The 16,056-nt window shown below is 43.1% G+C and overlaps 1 protein-coding gene across 1 annotated transcript; it reads left to right on the forward strand.

Moving 5' to 3' along the window:
- Positions 1 to 216: 216 nt before the first annotated feature.
- LOC134207687 (cuticle protein 18.7-like) lies at positions 217 to 1,569 on the forward strand. Its single transcript, XM_062683483.1, has 2 exons — positions 217 to 368; positions 493 to 1,569. The coding sequence occupies exons 1-2, from the start codon at positions 357 to 359 to the stop codon at positions 1,045 to 1,047; spliced, it is 567 nt and encodes a 188-aa protein (XP_062539467.1). The 5' UTR covers positions 217 to 356; the 3' UTR covers positions 1,048 to 1,569.
- The last annotated feature ends 14,487 nt before the right edge of the window (positions 1,570 to 16,056 follow it).

The following is a 16,056-nucleotide window of genomic DNA, read 5'->3' on the forward strand; positions in this document are numbered from 1 at the left end:
TAATTAAACCACCGAAAGACAGACCTCGCCGCCAAACGAGAGCCAGTCAAAATAGGCAGTGATGCACGAAGACCGTGCGGCAACAACCATAGCGACGACGAAGGTGGCAGAGCCAGTGCCTACCACTAGGTGAGCAATTTTTTTCTTTTTATTTTATTTTTTTGAAAGTGACCAGCATGGCTGAGCATAATCTGGCTGATGAACTGTATAAAACTGCTTCCTAAACAGTCGGAACGGCACAGTCCGCGAACAGTCCTCGTCCGATTCAGATCAACCTGGAGGTTTGCGTTTACAGAAGCACTCAATAGTTTTGTCAAGTCTTGTCTTTTGCTTTGCAAAGTTCATCAAATTCAACAATGAAGGCCTTCGTAAGTAGTTCCGGAAGTGTTAACAATTTAGCAATTAGTGTAAAAAAAACTTATGGACTCTGTGAATTTCGAAGAATGCTGTGAGTGAATTCTAATAGTTGTGCATTTTTCTCTGCTTTTGCAGGTGTTGGGATCAGTGCTCCTAGTTGCTTCGATGTGCTCCGGATCGTACATTCCTGCTGACACTCCTGAAGTGGCCGCTGCCAAGGCTGCTCATTTCGCTGCCCATGCCAACGCCGGTGTTGGTGGTGGTCATTGGGACCATCATGAAGCCCCTGTTCAGAAGTGGCACGGACCCATCCACATCCCAGTGATCCACAAGGGTGTCCCAGTCGAAACACCAGAAGTTCAACACGCTAAGGCTTTCCATGCTGCCGCTTACGCCAAGGTCGCCGGATATGCTCACCATGATGCCCATCATGACGTTCACCAGGACATCCATCACGCTCCAGTCCATCATGGAGCCGGAGCCTGGCACGGACCCCAGCACGTTCCAGTCATCCACAACGGAGTCCCAGTCGAAACCCCAGAAGTTCAGCACGCCAAGGCTTTCCATCTGAACGCTCTGGCCAGCGCTGGTGGTCATTCGTATGGACCAGCCTCCTGGGCCGATCATGGCAACGGACATGAAGATGATGGCTCCTACAAGCCACATTTGTACGAAAGCGGACAGTACTAAACACCGTGCCAAACACCTCAAATCCACAAATGCCAAACCCTAGGATATAGCCAATTGTAGAATACTCTCTTCACTCTGTCCATGCCTGATGCCTTGGAGCGACTACCATAAGAAGACCGCATTTCACAAAAGCACGTGCACGCGCTGAAATCTACACACAACTATTGAGTGCCACGTAGAATTGTCAAACCCGAAGAATTCTCCCGCATGTGTCAACCTTCCAACATTGATAAAGTGACCAACGAATGCATTACCGGAAACAACATCCATCGGAACAGACAGCGCTTCGTTTCAAAGCTTGCGGGAGTAGCTTCAACCAATCGCTTAGCAACATCAGATCGATCGAAGACTACTTAGATCCAAATCTAGATAACACATGAAGAGCAATCATTATCTCAAAGAGATGTGAAAAAAATAAGTAAAGCGCACAGCCGTGACGTACGCCCTCTGTAAATAATCTTGTTGAATGAACTGAATGGAAATACCAAATGAAATGCAAAGCAAAAGATTTAATGAATCCTATTTGGTGAAACTGTTTTCTCATTTAAGTGGTACGGGTGATTGATGACATTGATTCCTATTTTAGCTCTTGAAGTTTTTTTTCCGGCAGGAATTCTACTTCTGTTACGGGCTCGAAAACCAATTCAAGGCTGTTTTAGTGCTGAACTTGTAATTAAAAATTGATTAGTATGAAGCTCGGCCATTGAAGAAGTATGCTACACAAATTATCGGTGCTAGATAAAGTTTTCAAAAGTCTGCTTCAAATCTCAGCCAATCTCAGCTGTATTCAAAATCAGTAATGTTTCCAAAAACAATTTAATTTTAGTGCCATTTATTTTAGAAATACTAATAGTTTGGAAATCCGAAAAAATATAAATTCAGCGTTATATTTAATTGGTATTAATATTTCATGTCGGCGACAAAAAAGATTTTCAACTAGATGCATCTGGACTTACATGGACTTACAACCGAAAATGTCGAACAGTTCATTTGGCTGAAAGAATCGTTTGACCATTTTTTCGTTTGGCCGTGAAAAAAACATACAACCCAAAGTCTCGTTCGACTGAGTTGATTATTTTGCTGACATTTCCAGTCGAACGGCCAAATTGGGGAAACAACTTTTTCAGCCAAATTACATTTCCGGCCAAACCATTTTCGATCTAATTACCGTTCCTGTCAAATGCTTAATTCTGACAAGCGGCATTCGACCAAATGGCTAATCGCCGAATGACTTTTCACTGAAAGTTGAATGGCTGGAAAGTTGCATTGCTGAATATGTCATAAGGCCGAATAAACCATTTGGCCAAAGCCCATACATATGTCACTTGGCAGAAATAGACATCCGGCAAAAAAGGTTGTTTATCTGAACTGGTCGTTTAACCGAAAAGTAGTTTGACCAAATGCCAAATGACTTTAAAATGCATGAAACGTCGAGATCTGATGTTATTTAAAAAATCGTTTTTTCTCAGAACATTTTTGGGACTTCGACATTTTTCAAATGTTTTGTCTGGTAGTTCCTCCCGAATTTTGTCCGGAAGTTCCGTCAGGATTTCGTCCGGAAGTTCTTCCACGATTTCTTCCGGAAGCTCAAGGATTTCGTCCGGGAGTTCCTCCGGGATCTTGTCCGGAGTTTCCTCCAGGATTTCGTCCGGTAGTTCCTCCAGGAATTTGTCCGGAAGTTTTTCCAGGATTTCGTTCGAATGTTTCTCCAGAAAGTTCTTCCAGGATTTCGTCCTGACGTTCCTCCAGGATTTCACCCAGAAGTTTCTCCAGGTTTTCGTCTGAAAGTTCCTCAAGGGTGTTGTCCAGAAGTTCCTCCAGGATTTCGTCCGGAAGTACCCCAGGTTTTTCTTCTGGAAGTTCCTCCAGGATATCGTCTAGAATTTCCCCAGGATTTCGTCCAAAAGTTCCTCCATGAATTTCGTCCGGAAGTTCCTCCAGGGTTTCGTTCAAAAGTTCCTTTAGGATTTCGTCCGGAAGTTCTACCAGGGTTTAGTCAAGAATTTCATCCAAGATTTCGTCCGAAAGCTCCTTCAATTCCTCCGGAAGTTCCTCCAGGAATTCCTCCGGAAGTTCTCCAAGGAAATCTCCCTGAAGTTTCTCCAGGAATTTCTCCGCAAGTTCTTCTCCGAAGTTTCTCCAGGAAATTCCTGCGGAAGTTCCTCAAAGTTTTCTTTCCGGAATTCTACAAAATTTTCATTAAAGGAAGGAAAGTCGTGGGTTCGAGTCACATCGAAGGGAAAGTGGTTACCTCCAATACATTTTCAAATCATTATCTTCCACATAATGTACATGTTCACATATTACTTTTCAGAACATTGTAAATTGTAACCAGCTAAAAAGGTTTCCTTTCGTTGTAAATAGTTTGTACATATTTGATTCAATATTTCTTCTATTTTGACTGACTGCTGACTGCTGCCAGCACGCTCGCTCAATGCTTCGCACTGTAGCTGCGAAGGGTGGAAAAACGACGGAAAAAACCAACGGATAGGAGGAAGATCGATCTCTTGCAAGGTGAACGCCAACAGCACCTGACGTGTTTTTAGCTAACCGTTAAAAGTATATTTTTCCCCAGTGCGCGAATTTCCTCGGGTGGTCATTGTGTCAGTGGCAAGTTCTGTGAGTTCCGGAAAAACTCCGACTGTAAAACCCCGAAACTTTGTGGTGAATTGTGTTATTCCATCGTTTAATGCCGATCATTAATTTTCACGAGGACGTGTGACAAGTCATCGGGATTCAGCTGTATCTCGGCTCGTACGCCATTTTGCAGCGGAAATGAAACCTTCGAAGAAAATTATGTGGTAAAGGGCTGTTGATCCGGTAAATACCAAGCACCAGCTCTCCGAGGACGTTTGTGAAGCCAGCCGAAGTTAGCTAGACCCCTGCGGTACGCCTTTTTCCGCAACCGACATCTCAGAGGGAAAATGGCATTCGGCGGTACACAGCAATGGAGACCCTGAATTTCAGTATGAACGCCGACCCACTCGTCGCAGAAAGCGGTTATGAGAAATGACCGCCTGCTGTTCCGTCTAGAGGATCTGACCATCGATCAGCTGGTCTCCGATGTTACCTATCGTTGGCCGCTGCCCCGTCGCAAGGATACCACCTGTCAGCAATGTTACGGTAAAGTGCAAATTTAAATCTTCTTATCCAACACTAAAAATTTTATAAAACCTACAACGGGAACTAATCCGAATTAAAATGAATCCTTGAAAAACTAACTATCCTAGTGATTAAATTTGTTTTATATAGACTATTCCATTCCACTTGCTATTGTTTCGTTCACTTCGGCTTGTTTAGGGAAGCATTTCCGCCCTACCTAAGACCTAAGTTGAAGTATTTTCAAAGAAAGGTTATAAGAATCCATCGGCGTGGTAAAAAGAATCGGCGTCGTGAAAATTTTCCATTCGGCGGTGCGCCGATTTATTTTCAACAGCGGCGGTGGCGTGAGAAAAATACTGGCGGCGGCGGTGCACAGGTCTAGTCTGTAGGTATTATTGTATTATACCGCTAGTATCCATCCAATTGAAGAAGAGCGCCATTTTCCTTTGTGCCGTGTACATACCTCCAAATAGAATACGTGACGTTGACTACTTAGATACCCACTGCCGTTCCGTCTTCACCGTAGTCGAGGGTATGGCAGCGGCGGACGAGCTTCTTGTCATAGGCGACTTTAATCTTTCCGATGTTTCGTGCAGACCGTCTCACAATGGTTTCCTCTATCCCGATAGACATCGGTCAGTATTTCACTCGGGTGCTTCGCATCTTCTCGATGACTACAGCACGGCGATGCTATCTCAAATCAATCATGTAGCGAATAAGAATCAACGTTGCTTGGACTTATGTTTTGTGAGCAAGCAAGATGTTCATCGCCGCAGCTCCAGCTCCATGTAAAGCTCGTCCATCATCACTCTCCTTTAGTTGTCCGAATTCCGGTGTGCCTGGCCAACGAGTTCAATGTATTTCCCGCTTCCGTATCATACAACTTTCAGAAGGCCGATCATCAAAGCATTGTCGATGTACTATCTGGTATACCTTGGGACGCTATACTTGCCGATAATGTCGAAAATGCTGCGTTGGCTTTCTCGCATATCTTGGCATACGTTATTGACCGACATGTTCCCAAAAAAGTACACAAGAATAGCTCTCATCCATCCTGGTACACTCGGGAATTAAGAGAACTTAAAACTAAGGGTATGCGATAAAACACTTTTCCTAACGAAACGAAACGAAACGAAATTTAAAATGTCTATGTTGATTCGGATCGAAACGAAACGAAATAAAGATTTCTTTCGAGACATCGAAACGATACGAAATCAAGGTTGATTTAATTCGAAATTTTTCGAAACGAAACGAAATTTCATTTTTTCCGCTGATTTTTCATTAAATTGATTTTACATTATGTACGCAATTCTGATTTCACTTTTCGTAGTCGAATAACTGTTTTGTGACCAAAAGAGTTATAATAACAGAAAAGACAATCTGTAATGAATCGCCACATTCTCGCCGTATATACCATTGGCGATAAGACAATAACCCGGCGTTTGTGCCGCTTCAAAGGAATTCATCGTGGAGCGTGTGCTCCTGAATCTGCTCAATTTTATATCAGTTTTATATCAGTAAGTGAGGGAGATCCCCAGTGGCGGACACATAAGCCATTTAACGAAAATCTTACCAACTATACAGATTATGTCAACTGGTATACCGTATACACAAAATATGATCATTGATGAATCATACAAACTATACATTCATTCCACGTCGAGCAACCGTGCGAGACGGTCGTTTTCTCCACGGACAGTCGGTTTTTCCTCGGGTTTTCCTGGACAGTCAGGTTTTTGCTGTAGGTTTTTTCAACCGAATAATCGAAGTGGTATTTCAGTGGAAGTGCAGTAAGGTATTTCCGTCAATTACGCAAACAAGTTATTGCGTTATAGTGCATATTTCATTGCCCCACGCCGTCAGTACCACGTGGTGAGCGGCGATCGTCCAGTGCAAAGCGAACGTTTGTTTGTTTGAACCATCATCTCCGATCGAGCGTCCCAACCAACACAGTCGTCGGCGTCTCGCCTCCCCGCGGCGTCCAACAGTCCAGCTGCAGTGCTGGGCGAGTGACCGTCCGTCCAGTCCAGTGTGAGCCGCAACAACCGGTGTTGGTGTGGTGGTGAGATAAGTATAGAAAGTTTCTTTTGTCGTTTTCCCCTCCCCTCAATCTTTTCGATTAGTTAAACCAGTTATTTTATTCTCTCGTCTTTCCCCTGTGTTTCAAATCATTATTTTTGTGTTAGTTATTTTTCTAATTTTCTAATAGTAATAAGTGTCAATTTTAAATAGTGTGTGCCTCGCTCCCGCGGGTCACTTCGTGTCCGCAATGAGCGATGGCGAGGATGGCGGGGGTAAATTGTACTCCCAGTCTGATACTATGTTGCATTCTGGCCTACCCTCCCAACTCTAGTGGGCCATACGTTGTTTTTTCCGATCCAAAGGCAAACGATTGAATATCAGTCAGATCAGTAAAGATCTGGAAAAGCGATTCTCGTCAGTCACAACCATTGACATGGTTGGGCCTAGTAAGCTGCGCGTCACTTGTTCTGATCGCAAACAGGCCAACGAGATTGCCACCTTTGAGCTCTTCACTCTAGAATACAAGGTTTATCTTCCATCAGCAGTGTGTGAGATCGGAGGAGTGATCACAGAGGGGAGCATGACTTGCGATGATTTGAAACAAGGTTGCGGCCGTTTCAAAAATGCTTCTCTGCCGCCTGTTAAGATACTGGACTGCAAACAAATGTATTCAGTGTCGCAGGAGGGGGAGAATCGAGTTTATTCGCCTTCAGACTCCTTCTGTGTGACCTTCTCCGGGTCCGCACTGCCTGATTACTGCTGCAATAAACCTCGCTGTGCATCGTGCGGAGAAAAGCATGTGGATGGCGCGTGCAAGACGGCGCCGAAATGTGTTTATTGCAACGAAGGCCCTGCACATGCTCTCGAAGCTTGCCCCACGTACATACAGCGGCGAATTCACAAAAAACGGTCTCTCCAGCAGCGGTCTCGACAAAGCTACGCCGAAATGCTGAGGAAGGTCGTTTCACCGGTTGTTTCTGACACCATCTACTCGTCCCTTCCTCTGGACGATCAAGGCAGCTCTGACTCTGAAGTTGGAAATGGGGTTCCCTTTGTTTTCAATGGCTCAATAAGGAAAATAGTAAAACAGAACCAGTGTCCCTCGAAAAAGCTTAGAAAACAGCCACTAAGTGAGTCCCATTCCAACATGGTCAAATCGCAAGCGACAGGAAATGCTCAGAAAAGTTTAACTTTTGTGGGTTCACATCAGGATGAACGAGAGATTCCTCCGCTTCCGGGAACATAAAAATCCCTGATGTCCCAAGTTTTCCACATTTCCCGCCAGAAATAGAGCATAGAGAGTGAACGGGACAACAGCCGAGTGCTCCATTGTTCACGCTTTCTGGCATCTTGGGGCTCATCCTCAACTTCTTTAATGCTTCCGACCCCGTGATGGACATGGTGAAAGCAGTTCTTCTTATTCTGACTCTTCTCCTGAAGCAGCTGGCTTCAAAACTGCCCCTTCTCGGGTCATACGTATTATTTGATGGCTAACTTCGTGGATAAGGCTAACATGATTTCGATTCTACAGTAGAACTGTCGAAGTATTCTCCTAAAATTAGTTATTTGTTAACAAATTACAATATGACGTTTTTACTCTATGTGAAACATGGCAAACACCTGATGTGAACCCTCACTCTCCCGCTTTCAACATAATCCGCCACGATCGGGCAAATAGATATGGAGGGTGTTGTTAGGGATCAAAAAACAACACTCGTTCTATAGAGTCGATCTTGTTCCGATGTCAGGCACCGAAGCTGTCGCATGTCAGGTGATTATTCGAGGAAAAGACCTCAGTATCGCCTCGATATATCTTCCTCCAAACACCGCGATATCTCGTAGAGATCTTTCGCACATCTGCTCGGTTATGCCCGAGCCACGGTTGCGGTTCAACGGTTCAACGATGATATACGACCTCTGCGACGACTTTAATATGTCAATTTTGAATACAGGAGAAGTTACACGAGTGGCTCCTCCAGCAAGAGATAGTCGTCTAGATCTTTCCATTTGTTCGAGCTCATTATCGTTGGACTGTACTTGGAAGGTGGTCCAAGATCCCCATGGTAGTGATCATTTGCCGATCGAAGTCTCGATTTCCAATGGACGTACTCAATCTGTTTCTACCAACCTCTCATATGACCTCACGAAGCACATCGATTGGGGAAAATATGCTGAGGCCATCATTGATGGCGTACAGTCGATAGATTCACTTCCCCGCGACAAGAGTACGAGTTTTATCCCAGTTGATCCTTGACAGTGCTCTTCAGGCACAACGCCGGCCGGTGCCAGGAGCTTGGGTTCGTAGAAAACCACATAGTCCGTGGTGGGATGTCGAGTGTACACAACTTTATCGCGAGAAATCCGGCGCGTTTAAAGAATTTCGGAAACACGGTTCGATCGTACTTCACAAACGATATATCACGCTCGAGATCCAGTTCAAGAAGCTGGTAAAAGTGAAGAAACGCGGATATTGGCGCACTTTTGTTGAAGGTTTATCGCGCGAGACCTCAATGAAAACTCTTTGGACGGTCGGGAGAAGAATGCGCAACGCTTCGTCCGTAAACGAAGATCGTGAAAGCTCGTCGCGGTGGATACTCGACTTCGCAAAGAAAGTTTGTCCGGATTCGGTGCCGGTGAAGCAAGGGTCACGTGATACTTTTGCTAGCAGGGATGATATGGATCGCTCCTTTTCGATGAATGAGTTCTCACTCGCTCTCCTTTCATGTAACAATTCCGCTCATGGAATGGATAGAATCAAGTTCAATTTACTCAAAAACCTCCCAGACGTCGCGAAGAGGCGCTTATTGAGCTTGTTCAGTCAGTTACTGGAGTGCAACATTGTTCCGGATGATTGGAGGGAAGTGAGGGTGATAGCCATCCAGAAGCCCGGAAAACCCGCGTCGGATTGTAACTCGTATCGCCCCATCGCGATGCTGTCCTGTCTTCGGAAGCTGTTAAAAAAGATGATTCTCTTTCGGCTAGACAAATGGGTTGAATCGAATAGTTTGTTATCAGATACACAATTTGGTTTCCGCAGGGCAATGGAACGAACGACTGTCTTGCGTTGCTTTCTTCAGAAATTCAGATTACTTTCGCTAAAAAGAGCAAATGGGCTCCGTGTTTTTGGATATTAAGGGGCTTTTGATTCAGTTTGCGTCGATGTCTTATCCAACAAACTCCACTCGTGTGGACATTCGCTCCGAGGTTATCAATCCATTGGTCATTGACAACTTCGAGAAGCTGCTCGAACAAAACCCTCAATCTCGATTCATGAGTATTTACCACTGGTATATGACGCTGGAGGTAAGCCCTTCTTCGGTAGATACCAATCGTGCTAACTTCTTAGACTCCTTCAGTTCCTCTGTAATTTTTGATCTGTCCATGAAGCAGGAGGTTCATGGAATTCCAGATTTCCTTCGTCCGGAGGTCATACCTCCATTATTTGCAAGCAAATACGGGCACGCCAGTGATGAGAGAAGTTTTTTTACAGATGGGTCAAAATCAGATAACTTTACTGGGTTCGGTGTATTTAACATTTTTATAGCGCCTACTCTAAGCTCAAAGAGTTTAGCTCCGTGTATACTGCTGAACTAGCAGCTATATACTATTCACTCGAGCAAATCGGATCCCTACCTCCTGACCACTTTTTCATCTTCACCGACAGTCTAAGTTCCTTGGAAGCTGTTCGGTCAGTGAAATCGGTTTAGCACTCAGCGTATCTCATGAATGGGATAAGGAAAGCTTTGAGTGCTTTATCACAAAGGTCTTACACAATCAGCATGACTCGGGTCCCTTCTCATTGCTCGATTCCGGGAAATGAGAAAGCGGACTCTCTGGCTAAGGTGGGCGCTATGGAAGGTGACATTTACGATCGGCAAATCACCTTCGATGAATTTTTCTCAGTAGTTCGTCAGGAAACCTTGATCAGCTGGCAACAAAAATGGACAGATGGCTGTATTCAGTTCGCCAACAGGTATCGAAGCGACCATGGTTCAAAAAATTGAAATTGGGACGAGATTTCATTCGAACCATGTGTCGTCTAATGTCCAATCACTACTCTTTAAATGCACATCTTTTTCGAGTGGGGCTCTCAGAAGGTAATCTCTGTGTTTGCGGCACAGATTTTCAGGACATTGACCTTGTCGTGTGGGCGTGCGAAGTGCATCGTGGCCCCAACATCTTCGGGTCCGAGGAAAGCAGTCAAAGCCTATTAGGGAAGTGTTCGCGGGTCTTGATCTCGAATACATGTCCCTTGTCCACCAATTTTTGAAAGTTGCTGATGTTTGATTATAATCGTCGTCCATCCATTCCTTTTGCATTCGTTATCCCTTAAGAATGCCTTCCTCTTGTTCTACATCTCAATATCTGTCGTTAATCCCTCCCGTATGTCTGCCTCTCATCGTTGTCTCCCAAAAAAGTTTGTCTCGTTACAGATGTGAACCATTGCCAAGGATTTCAACTGTCATCAGCATTGTAATTAATTAAGAACCCTAAATTCCTCCCTTTCCTATTGTATTATTGTATTCCCTAACCTCGACCAAACCGCGAGTCTTTAGGTTCCCCAAATCTAACATTAGTGTATAAGAATCATGAAAAACTGTATTCAAAAACACGATTCCAGCTCTGTAACGCTTTACGGCTAATGAGCCTTCCAAATGAATGATAGTTTTAAAAAAACAAACTATACATGAGCATTTGAACACGTTTTGCGACAATGTATTTGATTGATGAATTTTGGTGGAAAATTTTACCTTTCACAAAAGCGTATCCTAGTACCGGAAACTTTTGCATCATGTTCAAATATAACGAAGTTGCTATTATATGAGTAGAAACATCATTTAGAATAGCAATATTTTTCACTTGCTTTGAGTTGTTGATATTGTATGAATAGAGCTTATTCGACTCTCCAGCTAAATTTATTACTTCCTACTACTCCGAATTCTTACCTTTTTGAATGCCATCTTCAAATGTTTGTTCTACTTATTTCTGTGGCTTCCTGATACTTTAGTAAAAGAAGCAATTAAATTGAAGTAAGTTTAACAAAACTGGTGTAAAAATGACTATTTGCTTCATAAGAATCTCACTGTCCGGACAGCTGCCGGATAGACGAAATTGACTTTGCACCACAATTACATAACATATCTAACACATCATGATCGTTATTCAAAATATGGTTGATATTGACCATCTCTACATGATAAGAATTCTTCCGATCGAATTTGATCTTGTTGATTCAAACATTCTAAAAAAGGTATTACAAGAAAATTTTGACCATTTTTTTTAAATCCTAAATTTTGAACAAAGCTTTCAACCTAAAGATCATATTTTTCCTACAGGTAAAGATCTTTGAAAAAGCTATCCTTTGCACTACATTAGATGGTGGAAGGACCTCTGCAAGTATCGTTTTGAGAAGTGTCCGGTATGTAATTATGCTGAAACATACTTCATATTGTCTTGTCAGCGTGGACTAAGTACTGACTTAGTCAAAATTAGAAAATGATTCCTTAGATTTATAATTTTTTTTTATTTAGTGGGATACTCAATTATGTACCCACATCTGCCAGGTGTATACGCAGATAGAGAATTGATATTACTAGACCAACATTTGAAAAGATCGTATCAGCCAAAATGTATTCCTTCTTATTCTTCGTCTACATATACTGTATATATAGAATACATTTGCTCACTAGAAGAATTCTGTGCACCTTTCTAAAATGCACGAAGATATGTATTACCGATTGAAATTCACAAACCCATAGTCTTATATACAATCAGATCGACAAACTGAGCTATTGTCTGTGTGTCCGTGGTATATGAGAACAGCTGTTAGCTTAAGTAAAGAACTTTCAGAAATTTTAATGATCTTTCAACCCGTTCTGGTTTTTTTTGCAGATTCTCTCCGAAGATCTAGAAATGCCCACAAATCTGCAATGTTCCTTACTTATTGTGCAAATAGTCAGAAAGAGCTTATTAGCTTGATTAACTTACACATCGTAGTTACTAATCATGATTGGCCGAGAAACCGCAAATATGCACAGCTCACTAATTAAATAATATTCTTGGGATACAAAAAAGTTAAAAGCTACGGAGTTTCCAATAATGATGCTGGTCACGTGCTTATAGTCAATTTTAACAATTATAATTATAACACTCATTGTTATAAGAGACCGAGGAATGCTTTCCATCTCCGTGAGCGCTTCGGGAAAGGAATCGTTATGGTTAGTTTAGAAGGTAATTCGTGTGAAACCCTTTGGTAAGCGACAAAATATTTATTGTAAACGAAGTTATTTTGAAAACAGAAAGACGAAAACAGTGTTTCAAATCAATCCATCGCAAGATCATTGTGCTGCGTTTAAAATCTTCTACAATACGATCAATTCCGCACTAAATAATTATGTGCTCTTCGATGCACACATAAGTTTTATCACTTTACGTTCTCTCTCACACTAGCTGGCGTGATCAGTATCAACACGATCGATTGCACACTGCAGCTAGTGCAGTGGTCCCATGACCAGCATCCACACGATCGTTTCCGCATTCATATAGAAGAAAACTACATATGAATTTGTCGACAAGAATGGGGTTATGTAGTAAGCGTTAATAGGAATATTGTATAACCGCAGCCAAAATTTTCATAATATAAATAATGGTTTAAGTTTAAATTTGTTTCGAAATTCCGCGGAATTCCGTTAAATTTCGTTAGAAGCTAGTTTTTCTAGCGAAATTTTTGTAATTTTACGAAACGAAACGAAATCAAGAAATCAGATTTCGCCATGCTCAAATTCCGCGAAATTCCGCGGAATTTCGTTTCGAACTACCTGAATCGAAATTTTTCGAAATACCGCATATGCTTACTTAAAACTGCCAAGAGAGCCGCCTTAAGGAAATACACTAAATACCGCACGTTTTCCTTAAAGGATCACTACGTCAGACTCAACTACGCCTATAAACGGGTCAGTCGTATATGCTATTCGAGATATCAAAGAAAGATTCAAACCAACCTCAAAACGCATCCTAAACTATTTTGGAATCATGTCAACAAGCAACGCGGGGAATCTGGCCTACCTTCCTCTATGACATTTCAGGGCGAAACTGTATCATCACTGCAGGAGATCTGCAGACTGTTTTCGCTAAAGTTTGCTGACGTTTTTACCGATGAACAGCTTACCGACAACGAAGTACATCACGCAGCAGACAATGTTCCCATATATTGCCATGTACTAGGTGCTATCGACATCAGCGAAGAAATGATCTCCTCTGCTGCATCAAAATCGATCAAACCTGGTCCTGATGGTATTCCATCAAATTCCCTGAAGACACATTTCCAGTTTGCAGTATCCGTTGCTCCTCCTGTTTCGGCTTTCCTTATCCAGTGGCATCTTTCCTTCATGTTGGAAGATTGCACAAATGTTTCCTGTGCACAAGAAAGGGAACAAACGTGACGTAGACAATTATCGAGGAATAACTTCGCTGAGTGCAATATCAAAATTGTTCAAACTTGTGTGATGGATCCTCTACTTTCCCACAGCAAGCAGTATCTGTCTGAAACTCAGCATGGATTCATAGCCGGTCGCTCCACTAGTACTAATTTATTGTGCCTTACATCTTTCATCACGAATGACGAAATGACGCATGACGAAAAGAGCTCAAACAGATGTCATCTGCATAGCTGCTTTTGATAAGTTAAACCACTGCATCGCTATCGCCAAATTAGACAAGTTAGGAGTAAATGGCAGGGGCAGCAGGGACTATGTCCAAGGGCTTGACGATCCCTCCCCAGGCCATCTGCGAGTTGTGGCGCCTGCCTAGGATGTGGTGGGGTTTGACAGTGGGCCCTGTTAAACCTCTATAAAAAGCTGCAAGTATCCGCAAGTAGGCTCCGCCAAAGCGACCGTGTGCCGCTCAAAGCGCACAAGCCCAAGTCCTGGTGTTAGGTGGGACGCTAAACAGCCCCTGACACGACGGCCCTCCGACGAGACAGGAGGTTTGCGCAGGCCCAATAAGCCGCCTTTAAAAACAACTATTACGAACGACATAGAAGAAGGAGTAAATGGCACTCTATTGGAATGGTTCCGATCATATCTATCCGGCCACCAACTAACGGTTGCTATCGGCGACTGCAGATCTGATTCCTTCGTGGCTACATCGGGAATATCCCAAGGAAGTCATCTGGGTCCGTTACTCTTCCTACTATATTTCAATGACGTGAATTTTGTACTTGAAGTTCTCCGTCTATCGTATGCTGATGAACTGAAAATGTTCTTGCAAATCCAATCCATCGACGATTGCTATTTCCTTCAGTTAGAATCCTTTGCCAATTGGTGCAACGTCAACCGTATGATAGTCAATCCGGAAAAATGCTCGATGATCACTTTTTCTCGGATTAAAAATCCCGTTAGATTCGACTACACGCTTTTGAATACCAGCATAGAACGTCTGAGTCATGTCAAAGACTTGGGCGTAATTTTGGATTCCCAGCTGACGTACAAAATGCATATTTCATACGTTGTAGGTAAGGCTTCCAAAACCCTGGGCTTCATCTTTCGGATGGGTAAAGAATTTTCTGACATTTACTGTCTAAAGTCTTTGTATTGCTCACTGGTGCGGTCGATACTGGAGTATTGCTCCGCCGTTTGGAATCCCAATTATACGAACGGTGCCGGGCGTAGCCAGAGGGGGGTGGAATGGTGGAATGATTGAACGGGTATTGAAATGAATTCGCTTAAACATGTGCACTTTACAATCCAATCATAAGGGTATCCAGGATCCATACTATATGAAAGTTCAAAACAATTCGAAACATTTCGGGCTCGAGCATTCTCCTAGAAATCCATCTAGAAGCTCGCCTGGGAACTTCTTAATTCCTCCGGAAAGAAAGCAAAGTCCACAAATTCTTCTGAAAATCGTTTGAAAATCCTTCTCCTGTAATTGCAATTTCTCCTTATCTAGAAACCCCCACCTTTTTTTTTTTGGAAATTCATGAGGGAGTTTCTTGAAGATTTCTTTTCTTCCTTCAAGTTTTATTTCTAGACATTTCTTGGGCTATTCTTCCAGGAAAATCTCCGGCATTCGTATATCATGAGGCTAACACGATGGTACTTTTATGCCCAGGGAAGTCGAGGCAATTTCTAATACGAAAATTACCTAGACCGACACCGGGAATCGAACCCAGCCACCCTCAGCATGGTCTTGCTTTGTAGCCGCGAGTCTTACCGCACGGCTAGGGAGGGCCCCATACTACCTTGTGAGAATTCCTCTGGAAGTGCTTGTGGGAGTTCCTCCGGGAGCTCCCCCAGGAGTTTTTCCAAAAGTTCCTCTAGTAATCCCTCCAGGAACTTCACAGGGGATTCTTTGAGGATATTTGGCAGGAATTTCAAGGGAAATGGGATTTCGTAAGTTCCTCTAGAAATTCAACTCCGGGTATTCCATCGGCTGTTCCTCAAATTTCTCCGGGAGTTCCACTAGTAGTTCCTCCGGAAATTCATTCAGACTTTCTTTCAGGAATTCATTTAGGCTTTCTTTGGGAATTTATCTACAAATTCCTTCAGAAGTTCCCCGAAAAATTTCTCTGGGAGCACCTCCGGGAGGTCATTTAAGAATTCTTCCAGGAGTTTCTCCTGGAATTCTTACGGAAGTTCATCCAGAAGTTCTTACGAGAGTTCCTCCAGGATTTCCTTCGGAAATTTTTCCTGTAGTTCTGCAATAAATTCATCTAGAACTTCCTCCGGCAGTTCTTCCGAAAATTCCTCTGATAATTTCTCCGGGAATTCCTACAGAAATTCCTCTGGGAGTTCCTCCGGAAATTACTCCGGGAGTTCCTTCTCAAAGGAACACCCGGAGGAACTGCCGGTGAAACTCCCGGAGAAATGCTCATAAAAACTGCTG

Source organism: Armigeres subalbatus, chromosome 1, assembly GCF_024139115.2.
Source record: "Armigeres subalbatus isolate Guangzhou_Male chromosome 1, GZ_Asu_2, whole genome shotgun sequence".
NCBI classification, from domain to species: Eukaryota; Metazoa; Arthropoda; class Insecta; order Diptera; family Culicidae; genus Armigeres; species Armigeres subalbatus.